Source organism: Triplophysa dalaica, chromosome 3, assembly GCF_015846415.1.
Source record: "Triplophysa dalaica isolate WHDGS20190420 chromosome 3, ASM1584641v1, whole genome shotgun sequence".
In the NCBI taxonomy this organism is placed as follows: domain Eukaryota; kingdom Metazoa; phylum Chordata; class Actinopteri; order Cypriniformes; family Nemacheilidae; genus Triplophysa; species Triplophysa dalaica.
In genome coordinates this window covers 16,821,734-16,849,496 of record NC_079544.1, presented here as the reverse complement: position 1 = coordinate 16,849,496, position 27,763 = coordinate 16,821,734, and the positions used below count along the sequence as shown (strand labels likewise).

At 39.2% G+C, this 27,763-nt stretch overlaps 1 protein-coding gene across 1 annotated transcript; it reads left to right on the top strand.

The window, feature by feature from the left end:
- Positions 1 to 27,609, top strand: wnt9a (wingless-type MMTV integration site family, member 9A). The gene is given in 5 exon segments (XM_056743043.1): positions 1 to 24; positions 27 to 205; positions 18,155 to 18,414; positions 19,617 to 19,879; positions 23,197 to 27,609. Coding segments are annotated over 5 exon segments (1,215 nt in total). The 3' UTR covers positions 23,686 to 27,609.
- Positions 27,610 to 27,763: the final 154 nt, after the last annotated feature.

Here is a 27,763-nt window from a genome sequence, read left to right as displayed (position 1 = left end):
ATGGGAGGGGCACAGAAATCCTCTGGATGTATAAGAAGTGCCGTTTTCACTAGTGGGGATTTTACAAACCAACTCAGGACGAACGAAATGAGCTGCCCCAGAGCCGCTACAAAATGCTGGATGGACACCTACTCCTGGGATGGTTATCATTCACTATAATAGTGCATCTAATCTGCTTGCCTGGACCAAGCACTGCTTACTTTGGGTATGTAGGAGAGCTATTCTTTTTATGGGACTTTTATGATTTAAAGTTTTTTTCTTAAAGCTCTTGTCGGACAAAGAGTGAGCTGAAATGTATAAACGTGTTTATGTCATAAATGACAAAGTCAGCGCAATCATAATATTATAAGTTCGCGATACCTCACATAACCTGTACGCCTCTGTAACAACCTGTGGAGTTGCGATCCAGAGATAATGTGAGCAATGGTCGCACTTATATTAAGGATGTTTGGTTTTTTAAACTTAGACAAAGATGCCACCTGCTTTTTCTTTACCTTTTCTTAACTACAAATGCAAAACTTTTAAATGTAACGCATTTAATGCGCACAGGTGAACATTAGGTCGTTCAAAAGACGGGTTGATGTGCGACATTTGTAGATTCTTATAAATAAGAAATGTTACAATTTCTCATCGCGAGTATCGTGAGTTTTGAATGACACACGCCGGTCTTTTTATATATGCTTGTAGAGGATTGGGAATAAACACGAGCCGCTCTCAACAGCTGGTAACAATAAAGCCGCGAAGATCCCTAACCTGGTGGTTCAGATCGCAGATAATATTTCTTCATCCAGAATAAACACTCGTTTTGGCTTCGCTCGCGCTCTCTGACTAGGTTAATAAGCGCGACTTCAAGAATGTGTGTTGAATTTACAGTTTCCCTGACTCCCCCTATAAACACTCTCCTAGCATCGTTTTAATTGAGGTAATTGTAGGACACTAGAGATGTGATACCGCGGGAACGCCTTTGGATTTCTTCCTCAGTGACGCGTTGATATTTTGCGCCTTTCATTGTAGAAGAACGTCATGTTAACGAAACGTGTTAAACTTAACATTATCATAATAATCATCATGAAAAAATTGTCACTTGTTTCAACAAGCAGACTGAGCTTTGTAGGCTTGCAATGCTGTGAAACTTATTAATGGCAGTAAATACATCAGAAATGTCTATTTAAATTCACCAAATTCTTGGACACAATGAGTGCACAGGTAGACATCAGATATGCCATTCATTGATTTAAGGTACAAAACATACTTCATGACACTGAAACATTATTTCTTGTGGCTGGTGATAAGCTTTGATGGAAGATTATATCTAGAAAGGTGCTGTAAGGAGAGGATATTGTTTAGGCAAATCAAGGGACAAGGTAGGAGTGGCTCCCTAAGGCCCCGCTGAACATTATGAAGCAGTAAACCGGTTTGTTGAGCCTCAGTGCTTGTAGATTAGGGCTTACACTTTTTCTTTTACCCCTCTTAGGAAGTCAATAAATTTCAGAAATGCTGGCCTGCATTGTCATGGGTGGGAGAACACTTTTTATGAAGATTTATAGTCGCCGATATTTGATATCAAAGATCGCTATCACATGCAATAGCCTCTTAAGAATATATTTCCTTTTGTTTCTGGCACGTTGAGTGGAAAAAGATCAACTGCAATGTGTGATCATGAGTAAATTTACTGTGTCCAGAGGCTGCGTGTAATTAATGTCTTGATAGTTTTAACATTCAATTTGTCATTCTTACTTTACAGCAACTAGCCATTGTTTCAAGTATGCAACGTTTGCCAGTTTCAGCACTTTGTCTTTTCCGACGGAAATTGCTTGTACTTCCATGTTATCGGGTCATGAAAACAAACTATAGGAAACTCATTAGTGATATATTTCATTTTGGCATTATGAGTGGTATTTCTTATCTCTCACAATGAGTGTTCATTTTGTCATGCTAATCTGAGTTGTCATTTTCCAGATAGCTCGAAAATGTTCGTTGATCTTTAGTCAATGAGGGGGTCTTTAATTGTGAAGGTGAAGTGCTTGTTCTGGTACGGGTTGCGTGTTTCGATGTGGACATGGAAAATATGAGTCACGGTTCATACCTGGTCAGACACAATCACAAATCATACCAACCAGAGACAATATGAAACCGTTGCCCTCTGACATGTTGTCAAACTTGCATGTGCAAATAAATACCTTCCATGAGGCTCATGCCGCATCCTCTGGGTACTGATTTACTTAAAATAGAGGGTCAATGTTGCATACTCAATTTCCCCAGTGTGCTGGAGCATATGTGAAACCTAAATGCAGTCTCCATTTGCCCACGGCTCACGTCTCTGAGGGTTGGGTGGGATTCCTTGCCTTGCTGAGGCTCTGTCATCCTGGCCACAAGAATGCAAGCACTCATTTTTTACCACCCCGTCGCCTCAAGCCCATTGTGGCAGGTGCCCCATGTTCTTTTGGTTTAAATTGACATTTTTCCCGGAATTGCATTGGAGGTTTACATTTCTTATTAGTAAATATATGGTAATCGAACCCACAACTGAGCTGCAGGATGGGCGGAGAAAAGTGTTGGTGGACCACTGAAATGTTCCTGTGAATTAATGCGGGGGTTGCACGCTTTTTGACTAGGTGTTCGGCTCACCTCAAACAGCCTGAAGGGAGAACGGGAAGAAGGAACAAGCTGGGAAGGCATGGGGAAAATAAGTCCCGAATATCCATGGAATGAGATTCTTTTGTGCCTGGCTCTGACAAGTTCATGCAGATCTCCTGTGGAGGCCAGCCTGGGGTCAAACCTGCGGGATCTGCTCTGCATTAGTGCCCTAAAAGTGGACCTGAATTAGTAAATGGAGTAGAGATTAATGAATTTTGTGAGAGATTTTCCACATAACTTGTAATTATTAGTATAACTGTAAATCCTTTCTGCAATGTTTCATTTGTAAGTGAAAAAAAAAACTGTTTTGCCGTTTCTTCTCACACCTTGTTGGCTTCTTTCCTTCATGATTTACATTTACAAACATCTGTTAACAAGGGACGGTTGAATTCATCTTTCAGTTATAAGATTAAAGTGTCAGACATGTTGCCAGTAAATGATGGCTTAGCAGTTTCTCTAACACAAGCTGCTTATATCGTAAAGATAAAGTTCAACGAAACAGGTGTGTCAACCCCTCCTATAACCGCCATAGTATAGAAGCTGTTGGGTAAAACATTGCAGATACATATGTGCATTAATGTGTTTGAGCTGTTATAAAGATGAGACCACTTCCCTGGGTTTTTACATAAAATGCAATAGTCACAGATCACCTTCCCTCATTTTCATCGCTGCAGTGCCCAATAGCTCCACCGGGGGGTGTAGTCACTACTTCTAAAGTTCTCTGCTGGTCAATCAGCCTTTGCTGTTTTATGAAACCTTAGGACAGTGGGAATTTAGTGGCAAAAACAGATCAGAAAGCAGTGTGGTGAGGATACACAGAGAAGGTAAAAGAGCAGCAGTTTTATTCAAAGGTAGTTCTGGTCTGTGTTTGATCTGGCAGCGTTTTTGGCCACAGATTGCAGAGAAACCCCTGTACCGAAGCAGATTGCTGTTGGGGACGTTCAGATTTAATCTCTGGACTAGACTTATGCTTGGGAATGTTGATGAGAGCTGCTGTCTGAGCTGTGGTGGATCGCCTTTCAGTGTCAGAGAATAGCAGTGTCTACTGAAGATTTCCATCCATTTCAGCATTCCACCTCTTTCGTCAACGGGTTAGTGCGTCCACGCAGGCACATCATTCTGGACATTAAACTATAAATGCAAGTTAACATTTCACTTAAAGGACACTATAGTCATTTGTAAATGGATAACAATTAACCCAACATTTGGGTTTTAAAGGGTGACAATTTGACAGCTTAGTATAGCTTAGCCTTTCTTCTGTTAACACACGTAAAGGATTAGTTCAGCAGTTCATCATGTACTCGCTGTAATGTCCATCTAAGCCTTTGACTTTCTTCTATACATAGATATCCAGCTGGGTGAATTCAATACAATGGCAGCACCTTATGACTACATCCACCAAGTGTGTGCTATGTAATGCAAATCATTTTCTAAGTGTGATTAGTTTTGGTAAAAGAGCATCCCATACTGTTGTGTTTTACTGCCATTGTATTGAAATTCCCAACTGGATATTCATTAAATGATCTGCTTTTATGTTCCGCAGAAGAAAGTCGGGTTTTGAATGACGTGATGGTGAGTAAATTATTTTCTTTTTATGTGAAGCTTTAAGATTATGTACATGTCTATGGCTTTCATGAGATTTGAAGTTACCGCTTAAAGAAAAATGAAATCTACAGCTCTTAATTTGAACCCGATTGTTTTTCCTCAATGGCTTTCTCGACAAGCTGCGAGAATGATTTCTCCCGCAGGACTCATCCCAACCCCATCCTGATTATATGGTATTATTGCTCTGGGGAATGTCTTTAAATGTGTTTGGCACACTTGCATCCAGAGGGCTCAATATTCTGGTAGCATGGCTTTAACCACAGTTTGGAGGTCTGCCTGGATTTTTTAAGACAAGGCGGCCCAATCAGCTGTGCGTTTCATAGATATGCAGGTCGTTGTTGGGAAAGCCCTGATGGGCAATGCAGATGGAACCAGGCGAAACCAGAAAGCCAATATGGAATCTGGATGGGTTTTGGTGGTTAAGGATTGATGAGATGATCTTAATTAGTGGCATTACCATGTTCTGTGCTTTCCGTTTCCCACCACAGGCCGTTTTCCTCTACAAAGGGCTTCGGGTAGACTGTGGTCCTAAATAATCAGTTGCTACAGTCAAGATTAGATGACAGAAAAAGCATAAGACGACTGTAAAAACCCTGAGCTATGAACCATGCATCTGCATTTATTACATGGACTGGGAGCTGTTCATGTGCGTTGAAGCATAACAAATCTCAAACAGTAGCCCTTATTACAGAAATAGCAAACCAAGCAGTACTTTAACAGAGTGCATTCGTTTCAATGCATTTTACATTTAATTAAGTTTATTTAATTTTCAGCTGCATTGTAAGCTACTTTTATTGATTTTTTACATTTTGGGGAATTTGGCAGATTAAATCATTCTCTCATGCTTCTAGCTCATAACGCAAACATTTATTCCGTATTAGCTAGAATACATTTATGTTAGGCTACATTTATTCAGTTAGCTGTGGCTTTTTTCAAAGCGACTTGAGAGAACATTTAACATTTTGTCTAAAGGAAGAAGTGAATAATGACAAAGGCATTATCACATCAAATTAATATTTGTTATAATACTTGATACTATTTAATGTATTTTTTTAGTATGCAATTTCAAAAACAGAGAGCGTCCCAAATCAGTTCGTCCCTTCCTTTTGTCTCCATGGGTTTACTGAGGATCGCACTGCAGCGAGCTGCGTGTAAACAATGCCGCTCACGACCTCAAACACAGAGGTCAGTCCCCACAAACCAGCTCGAGAGCTTTACGCAGCGCTGGACTTTAAAAAAAATAAAGTGATAATGTTCGCCCCTCTTTGCTTAAAAACACCCCAGTGTAAACGTACAACGAAGCGCACACAACATGTGGGAGTTTAAAGCAAAGCTCACTCGGAGGACAAGACCGTTACACCTGACAGCACGACAGCAGTGACAGCAAGTGCGCGTTTATATGATAGCGCCCTATTGCATTTGTAATCTGCATCTCTGGGATAAACAGGTACTTTCTCTCACTGCACGTTTATGCAAATACAGTATTTATTTACACATAATCATCATACATGTTGTCTATCATTTCTGGACTTTATTTATATGATGCATTGTAGCCTGTAAGAGAAATTGCCAACGTTTTAGAAACAAGGTTCCCTTTTTATTCCCCTCATTTTTAGAAATGAATTAAAGATGTTAGATCTGGGCTGCATACATTAATACACAGGCAACAAGCTCACAAACAGATCCCACCATTCTTTGAGAGGTGTCTGTCATCAGTCATTCAACATAAAAGTTTCTATATAAAAGATGTGGGCTTTTTTGTCTGGAAATCTTGTTTTTATTAATGCTTGAAGAATTGAATGTCTCAATGGCTTTTTTTGATTAGGGTGGATTAAGTGCATTAATCTACTCAATCGGCAGTTTTTAAAGCTGAACTGGGTGAGCGCTCAACGGTTATTGTGAGAAAATAATATGGCCACCAAACAGTTGCTCTTTTTTTAAACAAACTATGAGGCAAAGCAAATATTTGACCGTTCTTAGAGGCGTAGCATATGATTGGTCAGTGTATCATTTTGTGATTCGGTCAAAACATTTTTTGTAATTAAGCTTGCCTTTGTGATAAATGGAGCAGTGTTGTTACTGTTTTTTCTTGTTCATATACATTTATTCAGTTTTTGTCCTTTGTTAAGTGTGTGACTGCTTTTCTGGCTTTCTTTGCCTTTCAAGGACGGAAAAGCGAATCTGAATTTCAACGAATAGCCTTATAGTGCTGTGAAGGAACATATGAACCTTTGATATATAGGAATCAAAATATTTCCTTCAGCACAACTGTCTGACGTAGCTGCTTGTCTTTTGAGGTTAATTCATTGCTTAAAGCTACAGTGCATTGCTTTCAATTTATTTTCTTGAGAATTGCCAAAATTGAGATGAAAACGATCGATGTATCAGCGTACACATAGCATCAGTGTCATGGATGCTATGTCATTATGTTTTCATGCAGCTTGCATGTAAACCGTAAATGCTATGTTACTGACCCCTGCAATCAAAACTTGTTAGGGGACTTCCATCTTCTGGTCAGGACAAACGCATCATTAAGGTCTCTGTTTGCATGCTTTTAGCAAGGGCTTTGACTTGCGGCCTGGAGGAGAGTTGAGCGCACGGCTCCCCGTACCTGTCACTGGCTGCTGGGGTTCTCAGTGCCATGGTGTGAGGTCGACATGTAGAGTCATGTGGATTTCCATGGTGCACCCACGCTGTGCCAGTCACACAGTCACCATCCCTGAGCAGCTGACCCACACCGAGCCCTGAGGTTAAACCTCTTATTAACGCTAACCACACACAGACGGTACTGTACGCACCAACGTTACGTGTATGTCGTCTATGAGAAATACTCGCACTACATAGTTAAGCAATTTTTTTCTGAGGTATTTTAAAATCCCCCCATAGCAAAACGTAACATACAGTATGAGATGTCTAATTTCTCAGTTGTTTCTTATGATAATACATTTAGTCATATATAACTTGTGCAGTTTTGTTTCAACAATATTATTGAAAGCATCAGTCAAGCATGAGTGTTCAGGCTTCAGGGGTGTTCACACTATTGACAATAACTGTAAAGCTTTTAAAAATCATTTGAAATGCAGCAGAATAGCAAAGTACACAATACAACTATAACATTAAAGATACAGAGGGATGATATTGTTATTTTTCTAAAACAATAAAACAAACTTCCAAACAATTCTCTGGTGCTGAACCAGTACCCGAATGTTCGTCAACTCTTTCTGATTTTCCATTCCCTAATTGTAACCAATTTCATGTAGCTGAATTTCATGAAGCCAAAAGTGAGTGTTTTTCTTGTTGTTTCTTTGCGAAAGGCAATGGCAGGTCATCTACATTCATCGACGTGGATGCAACACAACAGTGTGTGAGCTTAGAATTAGCCTTACATTATTGTTATCTTCCATTGCTGTGGACGTTATAGCTATATTTAATGTTAGAGTTATTGTCAATGTGCGAAAAAGCCCTTTACTTTTGCTTATACTTACGGTTAATGATTTAGACAAAGCCTTGACTCTAAATACTACACACAGCTCTTCTCAGTTGAGCCATCTCTGCTATAGAATAAAGGACCAGTATATCATCTGTAGGCGATTAACAAATTACATTTATTTATAATTGAGAATAATACTGTTTCCTTTTAGGACCTAATGGGTGTTGTTCATTAACTATTTCTCTGGATGTTACATGTGGTAACACCTGTAGTGGACTGGGTACTGCAGAGATATGGCTCACCTACTCTGTTAATGATTTTAGGCAGAGTCACATGTGACCTTGCCAAACAAAATATTAGTGCCAAGTGAATGATCAACCATCTGGCACGGATGGCGCTTTTCACTGTGAAAAGTTTTTTTAACATTCTGGAATGTCTATCTGGAGCCGATTGATTTTTAACTGTCCTGTGTGACTTCAGTTTCTCAGTTATAGGTTTCGGTTTGCCTGGACAGGACACGACGTGAACAGACCAGTCAATTTTCAACGTGATATTTCTCAACCTCTCTGAGCCAGTTGACTGATGTTATCCAGAGAACACGTCCCATTAGACAGAGCCACAGTCCATCATGACTCTAAAGGTCACAGCGACTCGTTCACATCCTGTGTGTGTCACTCAACGGTTGCCGTCATGTGATTCTTCCCTTCCGAGATGTGTAAGCGTTGGTCAATGGCAGACAATCCGTCATCATCTCGCTATTTGGGAGTGCTTTGTTCATTTGAGGCGGACGGACAGTTTGCTGGTGAAGTCGCAGATTGTTTTAGAGGTCTGGGCAAAGCTGTAGGGGTTTTGCAAAAGTGTGTGCAGGGTGGATACTGTCTGTCAGTTGTAAGGATTCAGTGTATGGAACAATGCTGCATTGCCATGTCATGACTGATTTGAAAAGAGTAATTTCTGGGATTTCATTCAATGTCTATTTTTGTTACATTTGTGTCAGGCATGTTTGCGAAAGCTAAATGGATTGAAGTCATGAGTGATTTGGTGGTATTAAAGCTTTCTCAAATGTGTGTAACAGATCTTAAAGTATTTAAAGTTCACTTATTTTAACCCATAATCAGTTCTCCATGTGTTTTAGACCTCCAAATGTGCAGTGATGGAAAAATGTTGGTTAAACGGATAGTTTCCCTAAAAATGCTCTCTTGTCAGTACAAACCTGTTTGACTTTCTTTTGCAGAAATGAAAATAAATTATTTTGCAGAATGTTGGTACAGTAACCAAACAACACTGACCTCCATAGACTTCCATTGTCTGGACATAAAAGTTTTTTTGTGTTACACAGATGAAAGAGTTTCAAGTTTTAAGTGAAATGAGGGTGAATAAATGATGACAGAATATTAACTATCCATTCTACGGCATATTCTTTGACAGTTTCATTGTTGTAGTTTAACTGTGTATAGGCCTTAACTGTAGGCATTAAGAGATACTTGTGGGAACTTTTGGGTGACCAAAGTGGACCTTGAGTATCACATTTTAATAACTGCAGCACATAAAGTATATAAAATGCTGTACTAAATGGCCCAAAAATTAATAAAAATTTATGTTTGGCATTTTTGCTATGTAAACACATAAAGTGGTCACCTTTCTCTTGACCTAATAAATGACGCTCACACAATTACCCGTTTAATAGTGTCTCCTTCACAACCACCGTCAATTTGCAAACTCGTAAACAAATAAATACATCCGGCAAGTCTTAACTCTATCAGCGGTAATCACTAACCTGCCATTCTAACCGCACCCGACCCACAGGTAAACATTAGCTCTAGAGTGATTATTATGAAGGGTTCCTTTAGGATTATTTGGCTGCGGCATTGGAGGCGGAAAGATGTAAAACAGCCTGCTAGTGCTGCTTAGCTGGGTTTACCGCTCCTGCATTCCAGCTGGGCCGGGCCCGCAGAAACTTAGAGGGGACTCCTGAAGTTCATCCAGATCCATGAAGAAGAAGTGTTCTTTCGGAATCATTTTTTTCTGCTCTAATAGAGGTGTTCTCCCCAAGGAGTTCTCCCCCTTTAGGGGAATGTTTTAAACTGAGAAGCTAGAGGAGCGGTACGCTTGGGTCAGGGTCAGAGCAGCCTGTATGCTATGCTGACATTGTCCAGACCTTTGGTGTTTAAGATTTGCTTGCTATCTTTAACAATATCTTTAACATACGTGGGTCAAATTAATTCTGGTGTGCGAAATGTCAGTGAAGCATCTTGGAACTATTGCTGAATCCATGTTGCTGATACATCTGCTGCGAATTGACTACGATTGCCATGTTTTTGTCCAGAGAATTGAAGAGGTGCATTCCAAGCCAAGACAGAAACACGAATAGGCTCCTCAATGGTTTTTTTTTGGCCTGCGCAAGTAACTCACACGTTCCCCCACATCTGTCTTTGTTTTGGGCTACTTCGGTAGACAGCTGGGGGTTTTTGTCTGAGAAAAGGCTTTGTTTGGGGTCAACAGCTGGGGGGAATGATTGGCATGCGTTTGGAGTAATTGCCCTGTTGGGGACCCTGACCTGCCAGCCGAGAGACCACACAACCAGCAGGCCCAAACGTATTGGATGCGACATCGCTCAGTCTGGGTTCAGAAGTGTTAACTGGGTTCGATACTTTAGCTCAACACGTGGATGTGTATGTGTGTACAACAGAGAATCAATGGTGTTTGTGGTGGGACAGGAGCGGTGATGTACAGTATTGTGTACCGGAATGTTTGTTGAGGCTTTACAAAAGCATCACAAAAAAATATATAAATATATATATATTTAACAATGAACAATTTGTTTTATATATTTTAAGTTGGGATTTTAAAAAGAAAAACCCCATTTGATGATATTCAGTATATATCACTTTTTATTTTAGATCTTCATTCATCTGAATGTATTTATGTTGCCATATACTGTATATTCTAAAAACATCAAGAAATGTTTCCGCACTGTTTTTCTCCTAATGGATGTGAAAACTGTTATCAGCCTGTTAAAGGATCAATTTGTATTTTTTTGGAGGATCCATTCATAGAAATGCAATATAACATACGTAACTGTGTTCAGAGGTGTATAAAGACCTTACATAATGAAGCGTTATGATTTTAGAATGAGCTTTTTCTATCTACCCACACTCCTGGTCCCCTTACATGGAATTCATCATGTTGTTTCTACACCAGCCCTAAATGAACAAACTGCTCTACAGAGGGGAAGTGAGTGGAGTGAGTCGTTGTTTGCAATTTACAACCTCAATGCTAGATGCCGCTAAATTCCATCCACTGGACCTTTAATTCACTTATCACAATAAATAATCAACTTAATGGCCAGGGAAAGACAATAAATTCATCACGATGTTGCTGTCATCTATATTGCCTGCAAAATCATTGTAAATGTATAGCGTGCAACCTCTAACTTTAAATGTCATGTGCTGTAGATGATGTTGTGTAAAAGTGGGAGTACTGGAGTGTGATTCGTGACCCTGTATCTCTTCACATCTGCTTTCTATAATCTCTCTCCCAAACTGAGTGCAACATCAGGTTTAAATGTTATCCTCTGACCTTTCCTCTTCTACAGGATCATTATTTTTCCAAGTGATCTCTCCTCTTCTGACTTCATATTGTTCATGAGCCAAACAATTTCAGACCTCGGATGCAATACTTCCCATCATGTGTGTTTTGTGACTTTCATATTCAGTCTAGTCTGGTTGCTCATCCATAACTTCATAATACTCTAATGACATTTTAAAAGTCATAAGCACTTTACCACGAGGCCAAAACTATGCTCCCCATATAAGCTGCAGGGACAGACAACAGACTTTTGAATAAACAACAACTATAAGGAACCTGGCGGGAACCTCCAGAGTGTGTAATGGACCATTTTAGTTCAGCCCTCACCACGGAAAATGCATATGATGGTAATGTCACGGGTAATATGAAGTGCTGACAGTAATAAAAAGGGGGCAAACAAGCCCCAGAGCGCAGAGTTAGAGCGCTGTATAAAGACTCTTGTGAGGATACTTGCAAAGAAAGCGTGATGGAAAACGTGGTAGGAATCACACAACCCAACAGATTACAAAACAGTTCTGTAAATATCTCCTCATGCATGTGAACACCTGAAACAAAAACTGTGAATGATGCAAGACTGGTAGAATAACAAACAAATATCCATATTAAAAGTGTTATCGTTCTTTGCTCATGAAGTGAAACTCACTGCTTGACTGTTTCCCATTCATCAAAGACTGTAGACTTTGTCATATTGGCAAACCCGAGCACAGTTTGAGATGTTGTTGAGATCTTCTAAGGTGTGATGTGTGGGATGTGCTTGGGTCTTCAGGTCAGAAATGAGATTTGTGACTACTCAAAAAGAGCAAGGCTTGTCCTTGTCTTCACCTAAAAATCTGACCATTAAAATAGTTTTTGATTCTGTAAATGGGTTAAACTGTAGGCTTTAAGGAAGAGAGTCTAGGAAAACTAGAATTGCATATAACAGATTAATTGGCAATTTAAGTCTAGAGGGCATCGTATGGTCAAATCTCTGATTCAATATTTGTGTTTACACTGGATATACTGATATCCTAATACTCTGTCTTTGACATTTGTGACCCTGGACAACAAAACCAGTGATTAGGGGTCCATTTTTTTTAATTTAGATTTGTACATCATCTGAAAGCTAAATAAGTAAGCTTTTCATTGATCTATGTTTTGTAGTGGATAGGTCAATATTTGGCCGAGATACAACTTTTTGAAAATCTGGAATCTGAGGGTGCAAAAATATTGAGAAAATCCCTTTCAAAGTTATCCAGAGGCGTATATATCACAGCAGGCCATCACATTTGTTTTAACGCTCTCTGTTGGCTTACCGCAGTAATGAATTGTGGAGGGTAGATGAACCTGAAAGCTGAAATTCTAAGCTTTACATAAAGACCAAACTTGAGTGGGTAATTCCTTAAGAGCTGGCAGCAGTGAGCAAAGTTCGTAGCTCTGCTTCCGGCCATTTTTGTTCGCAATTTTTCTGCATCCACTCACAAAGCGACAAGACTAAAGTTTTGATATATTTGTGGTAGTAAATGTATCAAATATCTTCATGGAACATGATCTTTACTTAATATCCTAATGATTTGGGCATAGAAGAAAAATCTATAATTTTGACCCATAACATGTATTGTTGGCGATTGCTACAAATATACCTGTGCTACCTATGTTTGGTTTTGTGGTTGAGGGTCACATATTTTGTTCGGTTATATCAGAAAAGTCATGTATTGGTTAACGAGCCCAACTCCACCAGGGAAGTTAACATTGTAATTGACAGTTGATGGTTTTCTAACATGTCAACAGTTTAGGGCAAGTTTGCTCAGTCCTGCACTTAGGGAACTACTTTCTGGTGGTGTTTAGATGGTAACTTGTCCTGTGAAAAGACTCGCAAGATGCTCATGCAACATGAATAGTGTTTATTTATCTCAATTCCAACCTGTAATCCAAACCTTAGTATCGTCGAATCCCACTTAAGTTTTGCAGAACAAGGTTGACTCTCTGGACCCAACCTTACTTTCCTACAGGGTTCAGTTCCAACACTAATCAATCAATGTTGTGGAACTCAACTGTGAGCAAAGGTATATCACCGAAAGCGGTAGCACTGCTGATTTGGAAGAACATGAGAGCTTTCCTATTGTTGTCATGCTAAAAATGTACTGCCAGCTCAGCTTTCAGTGCCTCAGCTGGAAGATATACTTCACCTATTCTGATGACAAGACCCTAATGCACCCCCTGGGCACAAGTAATGTTGAGTGGAATCAGCTTCGACAGCAATGAAGGACTTTAGGGATTTGACGAACGGCATCACTCACTGCCATGTTGACATGTCCGCAATTATTCATAATAGCATGAATGCTGATGTCTGCCAGCAGTGCCTATTATGAGAAACACCTTATTTAAATAATGGTAAAAATAGCAAAACACTTACATGTGTTGCATATAAACATCAATGTAATTGCATAGTGCTTGTATTATATGTAAATTAATTTACAAATATCTATCCAATTGAAAACAGATAATGGCATAATGTTATAGGATAATGTTATAATCTGTTGGTTTGTACACGTATACTCTTATTATTATGGTCTATCTTTCTAGTTCTCATGTTTGGTGTGAAAGGGCCTTTACTATGCCCAATCCATCAGTTGACATTTCAGAAGAAAATACCTATTTTTTCCTATCCAGTTAATTTCTGACGAATAAAACATCCCATTCTACATTTCCCATCATTTATTATTCTGGAAATACATCATATGAAGAAGTAAAATGGCTTTGCAAGTGTAATCTACATGTAATCTAATGTAATAAACCTGGGCCGGGTCAATGTAGTGATGTTTATAATACTAACAAGATAGCTGTAATTTCTTTTCTTATAGTGAAAAAAAGGTGTTTCCAGATATAAAAAACGTGACCGAAAGACTTATTGCGGTAAGGTCGTCTGTCAAATCTATACAGTTTTGGAAAAAGAGCTCACATAAAAGCTCACACATAGCTGTGGTGACTTCACCTTTCAAAAGCCAGAATTTCTGACTGCTCTCCATTCTCACACATTCAGGCTTGCCCTCCAGCACTCTGGGTAAAAGGCTAAAAAACTGGGCTGTAAGCCATCACCAGTAGCCCAGGGATTAGTGGAGCTCAATGTCTCTGGCAGCTCTCCAATTCCATAGTAGCTTTTGTGTAGCAGATAGAAGCGCGTCTCAAAGTCTTCTCAGAGGCATGGCATGAAATTTCTTTTGTTTCTGTGAGGCCTGTGTTTGTCTTCGGTAACTCAAGTTTTTACAGCTCAACATGTCTCTGGTCTGGATGTTGTAGACTGATAATGAGTCTAGAGAATTTAATGGATCGAGGGGTGAATGCTGTTTATTTTTTGCTAAGGAATTGGAAGTGAGAAACAAGTAATTTTGAACTTGGCAAAGATTTTTTTGTGTTGGACCAGAAACATACTTAATTCTTTGTTAGGTAACTGAACATAGTAGAGTAAGACAGTTTACAGTGAAATTTGCTCCTAGTGGTAATGTTGAGGGTAAAATTTGTGCTTGGGTTGCATGAATGCCATTTTGACTCACTTTGAATGCGGTGATTGTGATTTTGACAACTTGAATGCGGTGATTTGGATTTTGACAACTTGAATACAGTGATTGCAATTTGCTTGATTGTTGTTTGCATTTTATGTGCAGGTGTGTACAACTGTGTGAATGCATTTCATTTCTTTCTTCTAGGAGGTATAAAGTGTTCAGAATATACATATAAAAGTTTCTTCCTCACTTTGTGTCACTGTTGTTGTGTTGACTTTTGTTTATGTCGATTCCAGATTGTGACTTGGTTGCATGAAGTTTAAATCATGTATTATTCTACGGTTGTTTAAGGAAAATTCCTTATTAACTGAATTTGTGTTGTTAAACGCGGCTGTGTTGCAAAGGATTAAACTCTCAAAATAAAATAATCTCTAGACATGGGCGTTGTAAAGACGTTCATACAAGTCTTTGCTTGCCTAGTTTCGGTTTCACAGTTTGTCAATAGATGTCAAATTACCGCAGCAAACAGATTCTTTACACTTAGCTTCGGCTCACAAAGATTTCGCTTGTGTTCTTTTAAACATGCTGAGTAGTCGCATGAACTCATGCCTTGTGGGGGCTCCCCTGGGAAATGTCTCGTAGACATTCGCAGCCACCTGTTTAAATCTGTGTTATGTCTTCAGAATTCCCCTTTAGAACATGGAATGAAACTAGCCGACTGTATTTTTGCCCATTTGCATCATCCGTTTTATTTTGTCAAGAAAGTGTCTGAACACTCATTGGCTTCACTCAGGTTTCATTCTCACTCAGCGTTGTATCCATAGGTGCTGATAGACCCTATTAAGACCTGGTTCCCCTCTGTTTTTATTTCATCCCACCTAAAAATCTGCTGCTTAGCCGTGAGAACTCTTTAAAGGCATTAATTACTCTCTCTCTAGTTATTCCATCCCAGTATAATTTTCTTTGTTTGGTTAAAGACAGAGAATGATATTTGGATGAATGCTTGTAATCAAACAGTTCTTGGACACCATTAGGGGAAAATATTGAGGAATCCTCGCATGTCCAAATTTGCTGATTTTCAGGAAATACTTTGTTGTCAAATTTGACAAACACTTTTAAATGCTTTTAATTGGTTAGATATATGCAAAACCCAATGACAAACACAAAGGGAGACTAATAATAATGATTTATGGTCAAAAATAAAAATCATGAAATATGGAGATACAATGTGTCAGAAGTACAGCATCGCTATAGAAGGATACTTTTTAATACCTTTATATTTGGATTTATTTTTTATCAGTCATAACCAATAGAGATTATGGATTTTCGACATTATTATTATAAGAGCTGTACTTTCATGACTGTATTATGATAATATGACTTGAATAGGACTTTTGAATAGGACAATTATATACCTACTAATTTATATACTGACAAATAAATGTGATTTTCAGTTGTTAAGGTTAGAAATATTCCTACATTAGGTCATATTTGTGGTCTGAGCACCCTCCCAACTTCAAGACTGAAATCTTAGAATCCCCCCTGCTTGTATCTATAACTTAACTAAAGAAATTGGAAGTAAAATGCAGAGGTAGGTAGAATGGAAAGATACACATTTCTGAGGAATTGTGCATTCCTTTTTGCCATTTCCAGAGAACCCCAGAGTGTGGTACATTTTGAGGGAGGTCTCTCTGCGTGCCAAGATATTACATGATCAAACAGTGTAGCCACAAGCGTGTCTAATGTCCTAATTGGATTATGCACTTATGCACTTCTTGACAGCAAATTATTCGAACAACCAGAACCCGTTGGATTTTCAGGAGATGACGAATAAAGACGGCGTTTTGGCATGTGCCTCTGAAGAACCAATTAACTTTAGTAATTAAAATGTTTAAGTTATATTGGGTGACTTGTCAGGTGGAATGCGACCACATAAGTGTGTTGTGTTAGTATGCTACAATGACCGTTCCTTCTGACTTGTTGGGAACCTTGGGGTCATTCTAAAGAACTGATTCACTCAAAGAATTCATTAGCCGGAATAAAACCCGAACCTTCTCCTATTCCAGAAATCCCCTATTTTGTCAAGCAGATCTCACAGCGAGAACTGAGTAAAAGCACAAGTGGACCCCTTTATGTTTTTGCATGAAGTCACATTCGAGCAACTGAATAAACATCAGGTTTTCATGTGTCATGATTTCCTTATGAGGTGGCTCTTTTCAACCTCTAGATATACTGCATGAACGTTTGGAAATGTAGCACCGTGACAAGATTCAACATCCAGTGCCAAATACTCTCGGTATGGCAAAATTATATTACAGTGATCAGTGCCGAACGCTTCTGGAAACCTCTAGAGCTGTCATTAATGTCAACATCTGCTGCTCTGTTGATATATGTTGTCTGGGAAACCCCGAGGTTGTAGTTAATAATATCCAGCACCTATATTCGAAGACAAAAGTGGCAGATTTAAAGGCACAAACTTCGCCGTAATAACATACGCGGTGTTGGAACTGTGTGTTCATGAGTTTTGTAAATCCATTTATTCCTTTGCCTCTCATTGGACGTGTAAAAGGAACCCAAAAATTACCCATAATGAGCTACTACCCTGCCAATCCTGTCAATTGGTGTGACCAATATGGTCATTAGCTGACAGTCCCGTCCTCTATACGTGCTATGAAAGTAACACTCGTCCCTCCTCATCAAAAACCACAGAATGCTGGTTAGATGTACGCCAGCTATGTGGCAGACCCAGGCAGTGTGTTTTGTGTTTGCAGGCTCTAAAATAAACTGACAAAAGAGGTGTTGGTCTGTCATGTGCTGCCTGCAAATCCCAGCAAAAGTATGTGAAACGTTGGGCTGTAGATTCTTGCGAAGGGGTCATACGAACATTAACTTTTGCACTAGACCTCTCTGTTCCAGGAAGCATTTGAGAAACATTAACCACATAAGCATTCATTTAAGCAATTTAATAGTTTGAAGAAAGCATTTGTGCCTGAAGCACCGCCATTCATTTTTCCTTTCTGCGTTCGTCCCGTGTAATGTCATTTGAGGTGAGAGCGGTGCGCTTTCATTTATTCAATTATGTGGTTTCAAAGCAGGAAATCTAAAGCAGCTCTTGTTTGTCGGGACTTTGAAGGTATCACATAATATTTACACACACCTACTGTACATTGAATATACAGGGCCTCACAAGTGCACAAAAAGCCTTATCCATTCCTTATACTGTTATCAGTATTAGAACCAAATCATTTTTGAAGAGTTAGTTGTGATATGAAATCCCACACAATCAGTTTTGTATATAGCTGTCTGGAAAGGTGCCAGGGTGCTTGGGTGGCTATGCTTCTACCTGCAACGAATTGTCATTTTAAAATATCCCCAGTAACAATACTTGCATTTGTGTGTTTGTTCTTTCTTGTAGGCTGACAGGTGATGAACCCCTGTCCATTCTGCCCCTGAACTCACAACCAGACGAGAGGACGGGCAAAGCACACTACAAGCTCTGTGACCGACTCAAGCTAGAGAAAAAGCAACGCAGAATGTGCAGACGGGACCCCGGTGTAGCCGAGACTCTGATTGAAGCAATCAGTATGAGTGCATTAGAGTGCCAATACCAGTTTCGCTTTGAGAGGTGGAACTGTACTTTAGAGGGCCGTTATAGGAGTCACATTTTAAAGAGGGGTAAGTAGCGGGCATGATACCCTTATATAATGTAAAGGTGATGTGAGTAAATTTTCTATTGTAAAATAGTCTCAGCTTGGGGCTCTGCTTATTGGTGCTATCAAAATGTTTAATGATGTTCCAGCATTGATTGAGCAATGTTTGAGCATCATGGCCAGATCATTTTGAACATTGGCACCAGCCAATAGCAATAGTTTTAACTAGTGCCTTGTGACACTGGTAGCACAGAAATGACATACATCACCTTTAATGGAAAAAAAACCTGTCCCAAAGGTATATTGAAATAAGCACATTCATTATTGTGTTATGACGGTAGTTTTGTCTGGTTTTTAGTTGGGCAAACGTCTTAAAACTCTTTTAAAGTCCCTGTGAACCCCAAGTTGCGATCGTATTTACTTCCGCATTCTGACGGCAAATCACAGAATAGTGAAACAGAATTTCAAATGAAAAAATATTGTCCGTGGCATGTTTTTTTGTTCAATGCAAATTGATTGGATGAAAGAACAGCTGTAGCATTTTGAAAAGGAACTGGCAGCAGACTGACAGTAGACTGACGAGTTTTGGGCTCCGCCCAAGCCGTCTAACTGACATCATCTGAAGTGAAATAACCACTAGAGTGCTGAGGTGCGTTTTCAGATTTTAACTGAACATTATGAGAGCACATGAATTTTAAAAAGAAATGACTTACATTGATTAGCTATTTACAATTAACACTGCAATATTTCATGAAAAAATAGGAATTGTATTTTTTTATATTCTGTATATTTGTGATAAATTAATGTAACAGCAGTACTGTTTGTCAATGTATCATGGATCATTCTGCACTGTTTCTTACTCTTGCACTTGTCACCTCTTAAATCTAGCACAAATGTTTGTTTTGATTACAGGAGAAAATCTGCCATCTGACTTTAAATTGAGAAACTTTCATTTTCTGACCGAAGTTTTATGAGTAATGAATACTAAATAAAAAAAAAACTATTTACAGTCTCTGGACTAAATTTAAACTCGTGACTTGGTGTTCCTTCATCTGAGGGAGTTCAAAACCTCTCAAAATTTTGCACCCTAGAGGCAATTACAAGGAGGGTTCGGTGCTATTACTGGAGTTCCTGTAGGCGAAATTCAATCCTTAAAATCACACAAAAAAATCACTGGATTTCAAGTCAGGAATGTTGGTTTCATGGTAATGTCCATGTTTATCACAGGCTTTAAGGAGACTGCGTTCCTCTTCGCCATCTCCTCAGCTGGCCTTACCCATGCCATGGCTAAAGCCTGCAGCGCTGGTCGCATGGAGCGCTGCACCTGTGATGAGGCTCCAGATCTGGAGAACCGCAAAGCCTGGCAGTGGGGTGGCTGTGGAGACAACCTCAAGTACAGCAACAAATTTGTCAAAGACTTCCTGGGTAAGAGGTCCAACAAGGATCTCCGCGCCCGGATAGACACGCACAACAGCAATGTAGGAATGAAGGTAGGCTGCTAACATAATGATTTGGGGAGTCTTTTCAGCCAGAATGTACTGAATTTCAAGGGCAACGTATCTTTCTCTCTTTTTTCCTTCCTTCCTTCCTTCCTTCCTTCCTTCCTTCCTTCCTTCCTTCCTTCTTTCTTTCTTTCTTTCCTTCTCTCTTTTTATCTTTCTTTCCCTCCTCTGTTTTGCAGTGGTGGTTAAACAACCAGCTCCATAAATTCTTTTAGGTCACTTAAATAGTCTGTAAAAGACTGAGTTTAAATCACTTAAATTGGCTATTTAATTCAGTAATTTATGATGAGTGCCCATTAATCAAGCTTTGGTTTCCCTTTCAGCCTAAAGAGCAGCAGGTTTGTCCCAAACGCAAGCCGTTCATTGTTTTTGCAAAAGGAAAGAGGCGAGTTAACATTGAGGCCCATGTAAGAGTAAAAACAAAAAGAAAGAAGAGAAAAAGACTCAAAACAGAGCCAAAGTAAACTACAGGTTTGGCACCAACGGATCTGTCTCATATTGTTCATTTTAGTTTTAGTGTGCATATAATTTACAGCACACCCCAGGACAGACTTGTCTGCTGTGCTCCGTCCATCTGAAGTAGTCGTCCTCAGGCCATTTCGCCTGTGATAAGAGATTTACAGCACTGTGTTATACATTTTTGTCCATCTGCACATGTAAGGAGGTGTACAGGCTTTGGGGTCAAATCCCATATGGAGAACAAACTTGGAATGTGCTAGCCTCTGCATCCCTTGTGCTTTAAAGCTGACGTTTCGCATTTTCCTCTGCTTCCATTGAGGTGGATTTGCAGTTTCAGGAGAACAAATCCACCACTTATACAACAGAAACTGTCCAGACAGCTCCTTCTGTATGCTTATCATAAAGTTCACTTTCTTACAGAAATCCTGAGAAGGTCCAAGATTATAGATGATAATGCTCTATAACAGCTGTAATTTGTATGACCCAGAATGCATTTAAAACCTGTAATTCTTTATCTTATCATAGTGTCCTAGCCAATGTATCATAAGGAGAGGTTGCGTTAACCAAAAATTCTACCTCATTGCAGATATTTTTTACCAGTGATGTAAAAAGCTGAAGGCCATCTGTAATTTTGAGCGATTACAGTAAGGGCAATTTGTAATTTCTCGTTTTTGTCATTTCCTTTCATTAGATTGTGATCGTAAGCTAATACCACTCTCCTGAACACGATAGTGAAGGACGTGTTTCCCATTCTTTAGCTTCCTTACAAATGCCTGGTGATTTTTGGAAAACGTGCACGGAGCGGGAGATGCATCTGTCACTCAGAGCCCCACGTAGCGTGCACACACACACACACACCCACACACACACACATATGGTGCAGTGTTTACAGAGTTTTTCCTTCAGGAAAGCGACTAGCGTCTTTTTGGATAAACATAAGAATTCTCTCGCCGTCTTCTCTGTCCATGGCGACAGAAGCAGCACATTCATGACCTCACCGCAGTTTACTTGTGAGTGAGTACAATATAGTGTTGACATGCACCTGTCATTGTCACTGACTGGACACATGAACATAAACCTTTGTCTGTAATAATTACTTTATGTCTGACAAGATAATTTTTGTATATATACAGTGTAAACAGTTGTAATTATACTGTAAGTACAGAGAGTTAACCCAAGTACAACGTGATGACGTCAAAAAGATGCTGATTAACAAGTATGTAATCCTTATTGACGTTTAATAATAGAAAATTAGGTCCGGATCATGTTGCAAACCTGCTTATACTTAAAGAGCTTCGGCAACCAAAGCGAGCACCGATTTGGTCGCGATCTGGAGGTTTTGTCGCAGACCTTATAAATCTGTCTGAGAGAAAAAAGCATGTAGCGTGAGCATGCCATTAGTTCTCCCCCTCTGTCTAGGCTACTGCTCTGTCTTCTAGACAGATCTTTATTACCGTAAATATACAAAGTGACCATATACTGTTTACACCGCACTCGAGTGACACAGTACAGTGTCCTTAGGTCAAGAGCAAGGGTATAATCCAAACATCAACAACACAACGTGTCCGTTCGGATATAAAATCACACCCCGCCATATCTTCAAACGTAAGTCTGGTTGTATAGCAGCTATTTGTAAGGAAACTGTCTCTTGATGACATCATATTATCTGGAGATGGTGGTCTAGTGGGTTAAACCACTGAACTGGTAAATCAAAGGTTGCTGGTTCAATCCCAGCAGCCACCACCAGTGTGTCCTTGAGCAAGACACTTTACTCCATGCTGCTCCAGGGGGATTGTCCCTGTAATAAGTGCACTGTAAGTCGCTTTGGATAAAAGCGTCTGCCAAATGACATAATGTAAATATTACTGGTATTCTGAGACAGTTGTGTGAACGCTGTCTTACTAGTAAATTGACAGTAAATTGACTTGTGAGAAAAGCACATTGTGTATTTGCCATAAATTTTGCAGAATGTCTTTACCAGTAATTTACCAGCATTGCTGCATGAAAGGGGCTTATAGTGTCATGAAGAAAGCTTTTAACCAAACAGTTTTTTGCCACCTTTGCCTACCATAGTAGGAAAATAATAAATTATTTTTAAAAGTGCCCCAGAACTGTTTGCTTTCCTATATTCTTAAAAATATCTTCTTTGGTGTTCAACAGAACAAAGAAATTTATAAGGCAATTTTTCTTAATGGTGGCCAAGAACTGTTTGGTTACATGCATCCTTCCAAATATCTTTCTCTGTGTTCATCAGAACATAGAAATGCATACAGATTTGGAGGGTCAGCAAATGAAGAATTTTAATTCCCTAAATCTATCAAGAGACGGAAACCTCTACTTTACGTCTTAAAACTAAAATTAACTTTAAGTTGCTAGGGCCATCAGAATATCTTTCTCCAACCCTTCCAAAATTGTACACATATAATTGACATATTTCAAAGCGGGGCTTTTTTTGACAAGCACGTGTGATGAAACCATAATTATGGCTATTAGTTAAGAATGAGGATAATACCCTACCCCTCAATAGCCTCTATTATGTAGTCATTCCCTCTTTGGTTGAGGAGGGTAACGCAATCAAAATAAATGGGCGCATCAAAGTTACGGCCTCAATGTGCTTTTGAAGTACTTGTTTTGTAAATAACTTTTAACTGACCTTCACTATACGAGAGTCAACATAAGGGTTTAGTAAACACGGCACTCGCTGTGTCTTTGATGTGTCACAGCTAAGCTCTATGCTGTGTCTGCCAGTATAATTGAAGACATGATTGTTGACATTTGGTAAAATTCTCCAGCATAATGCCTTTGATGCGTTGTGTCTCACCGCTCTTAACGTTTGCCCCTCCCAGGTGATCAAGGCAGGAGTGGAGACCACCTGCAAATGTCACGGAGTGTCAGGCTCGTGCACAGTGCAGACCTGCTGGAGGCAGCTGGCGCCCTTCCACGAGATCGGCAAGCAGCTCAAGCAACGCTACGAGACATCCGTCAAAGTGATGAGCTCCAACAACGAAGCCACCGGGGAGGCAGAAATCTCCCAGAGCCGATCCCAGGGGCAGCCGCCCCCACCGGGCCCGCGGCCGGACACCATTCCCCGCACCACCGATCTCCTTCACATTGAGGACTCGCCGAGCTTTTGCAGACCCAGCAAGTATTCGGCGGGCACGTCGGCACGCAAGTGCTACAAGGATAAGAACTGCGAGGCCATCTGCTGCGGCAGGGGCCACAACACTCAGAGCAGAGTGGTGACGAGACCGTGCCAGTGCCAAGTACGCTGGTGCTGTTACGTCGAATGCAAACAGTGCACTCAAAGAGAAGAGGTTTACACCTGTAAAGGGTAAGACAACCATGACAACCGTGCAGAATATCTCTGACCTGTCCTGAACTCTATCCAGAGAACAATCAAGAGAGATGAACGACAGCGAGGAAAAAGGAAAATGGGAGAAGTGACACGCTGGAATTGAGGGATTCAGTCCTAGTTTGTTTGGAGAAAGATCTCAAATGAATCAAGCTAGTTAAATAAGATGAAAGCACTTTTTTGAGAGGTGTTGCAAGGAGTTGTGTGAAGGCTGTATAATATACGTACCCGGAGGGAAGTCCACAGCTTTGAGAGACACCTTGGAACTAGACGAAACACTTTACTCTGAGTAACTCTAAGCCTGCCAAGATATCAATCAGGGGTGAAATCCAGTCGTGGGCAGACAATTGTTTGTCCAACGGTTTGACAGTCTCTGAATAATAGTTTGAAAACTTTTCAAGCCGTATGTGTAAGAGTATGAGTTATTTCCAACAGAATTCATCCGGAGACTCAAACGATGGTGTCAGATTTATTCTACATGCACATGTATTCAACACCCACACAAGAGTGTGTTTATGCATATGTACATAGACGAAATTACATTATAATTCTTTTATATACGCCACTTATCTGTGTATGTTAAATAACCACTAACCACACAAATGTTTTATTGTTTGTGTGCTCTCGTCAACTTTGCGTTGTAATTCTCTTCGACAAGGCCCTTCGGAAAGCAATACTTTTGATTTGTGTCTTTCTATGGATATAATTTATGGAATGTTTTAAGGACTATTCCTTCGCAAAGGAACAAAAATTATTTGCTTGTCCTCTAGTTTTCTTTTCAAGACAGTGAAAATCTTTGCCAGTCCTTTTAAAGATTTATTTAGGCCTTAAATGAACTCTACAGATGGCTGTTCAGGGAACAAGTGAAACCACTATGCGCAAATGGATGGTAAAGAAATCAGAGATTTCACAAGCAGGAGTAATTGTCTCCTTGACTAAAGCTTCCACCTGACAACAGATTTGTCCATTCTCATTAAAAGCTGCTGATTCACTGCTGTAAGCGTTGCAGCAGCGCTGGTCATGCGATGCTGATTCAGTGCGCCACTCTAAGTTCTGAGTTATACAGATAGATTAAGGGTACAACATCAAGATGAACGCAATCACAGCAGCAAATGTGAGCCACACGTGAGTCTGCATTGGAAAAAGAAAAATGTTCTCCTTTATACCTTTTGATTTTAGGAGGCAGAAATTAATGTCAGGACTAAACTGATTCTGGTGGGACGGTGGGAAATGACGGCGGGCGATTCTAGCACCTGTTCGAGTTCAAGAGGGGATGGTTGTCACGTTTACAACTTGACTCTGTGTCTCTGTTGTCACATTGTTGTTCAGTAGACGAAGAACCAAAGTGGACAAACCTCGACACTTGTATGTTTGAGGTTCTGTTTGAAGTGACTGTTTCATTGACCCTATTCACGGTTTTGAAGAGGCAAGACAAACTGTAAGCACACTGTAAAACTAAGTAAACTGTAGTTTTGCAGCAGGTTTGCCAGTAACGTACTTTCAATATAATTTACAATATTATTTTAAACATAAACTTACCTAGTTCTTATATTTTCTTTCATTAAACAAGACTAAATATCTTAGGTTACTTTCCTTGTTATGTAAATGTTTTGTAATATATGAAGTTTTAAATGTTTTTAATAGAAAACCAAACAAAAATGCTCAGGAAGGATGTCATTTTTGCAGTGTAATGCCAGTAATGAGACCAGTCTCTTCTTGCTCATTTTGAATATCAAAAGTCAAAGTGTTTTAATTTTGGTTAAAGTAAAGTTTAACTCAAATTAAAAACAGTTCTCATAGGAAAATATTAAGTAGTAATCAAATCTAAGTTACTGGCAAAACTGCTGCAAAATTACAGCAAAGTTTTACAGTGCAATACTAAAAATCCATAATTGTGAAAATGATGTGAAAACGACCGCTGTAAAAGTTTCTGTTCAACCAAATGACAAGATCTAAGTTTCGGATCAGACTTTTAAGTCACTTAAATCAGACTAAAACAGATACATTTTGACAATGCATGACTTTTGTATTCATATCCCCTGACTCTCTTGATAGTTACATAGTGTAAATATAAATGTATATGAACATATGACAAAGTATATGAATGAATTATATATGCTTTTTATTGTTTTAGTCGAGTGTGAATGAACTACTGAGTGAGGGACCTACAAAAAGCAAAATGGCACCATTCACGCACTGAAGCTGTCCTATTAAGTATTTAAGAACATGTATTTATGAATATATATATAAATATATATATATATAAATATCATTCAAAAGGTTTTTTCATTTGTAAATAGCTAAGGTTATGTTCCTGTGGCAAACAAAGAGAAGTGGGGCACATGCATACCGCTTAAAGGCATTTGGACAGAAGTTTCCAGAATGTTTAGATGAAAGACTAACTAACTGAGTAGAGGTACGGTGTTGTTGTTCACGTAAATTGCCAACTTTAGTGCTTTGTAAATACAGGATAATATGTTACAAGATAGTCCCCAGTAGGCACACGCACAGTGCCAAAATATCATCATCTGGATCTTATATATGTACAGCGGGTAAACATCCTAAATAGAGCACATTTAAATACAGTCTGAATTATCTGAAAATCAAAAAATTATGTTTTGACAATGTGCATGTGCAATCAGGGTCAATATGCCCCTTTACACAAAAACAAGAGGCGCAGACGAGCATAGCAAATGTTTCTGTCGGAGAAGGGACACATTTTATCCTTTCATTTAACCTTATGAGCTGAATTCCAAACAGTTTTTGATGGGGAGACGTGCCAATTAAAGAATGCTTGGAAACGTATACATAGACCTTTGCACGCTACATGGAAACCATAATGGCTATGGCGAGTCTCTCATCAGTCAAGGCCTCTGCCCACAACAGAAGTGAGCAGAAAAACACTGACATACGTTTGAGACACAACTCTCCTCAGCTGCCTGTACACATCTGTTCCGACTCAAATACGTTTAATGACAAACATTGTAGATACAACATATAGTTTTAATATTTTTTGGCATGCTGCATGTTCTCAATAATCAGTCATGTTTTCTTATTGACAGAAGGCAGTGTGAGATCTGTTTTTTATTCCATTTTTGTCCTTGGTAGTTCTTTATTCGTACTTTCCAATGCAACCTGTAAAAAATCTTTGCACGGAAAATGGAAATAGATGAAATATAAATTATTTTCAAACATTTTATGCGCATGTGTTAATTGTACATTTTGTAAAGCTCAAGTTGATTTTATATTCTTATTTTATTTTTTTAACTCTGGCATGCATCTGGCCTGTATTGGGTATATGCTATTTGGGTTTGAGGTAGTTGATTCATTTCTTCTGATGGCTAAAATATATAATTTCCCACCCAATGTAAAGCACAATCCAGGCCCTCTCATATCTAGCCATGCTATGTTACCATGTCCTTATTGGATTTTAAGGAATTTAGACCAAAGCGTGCCAATATGTAGTACACAAAACATCAGCAGCCACACCCTCACCCACAGTAAGACTAAATACGTCCCAGTTAACTGTAGCTTTGTAGCATACTAGTGAACATTGTTCTACTATATTGATTGTGGAATCAAATTCAACAATTTAAAAAAAAAGTTAGTCGATCATTTATAGACATACATCTATTAAGAGCAAATCGGGGACTGCTAGCATTGACCAAATGGACAATACAATTTTGTCATGAATTCCAATGGCTCAGTCACTATTCTGATTCTTGTCAGGGTTTGTGCAATGCTGTTACTGTTCATATACATTCTTTTTTCATTTAAGGGTAGAGTTTTGTCAGTTGGTTGTCTTCGTCCACTTTTTTCTTGTCTTATGGGAAGCTATTTTCCGCTAAATTATTTTCCTCTACCTCATGTGTATAGCTTGTAGGTATAAACTGATCATGAATGACTGGTAAGAATGTATTTAAGTTATTTAACATCTTTGTATAACAAAGGCAAGAAAATCTGAAATAAAATAATTTTTAAAGAATGATGCGGTTTTGTTTCTGGTTTTTGTGCGGGTTCACGGATGCATCTCTGTGCCATTTGGAAATTGACTCATTTTT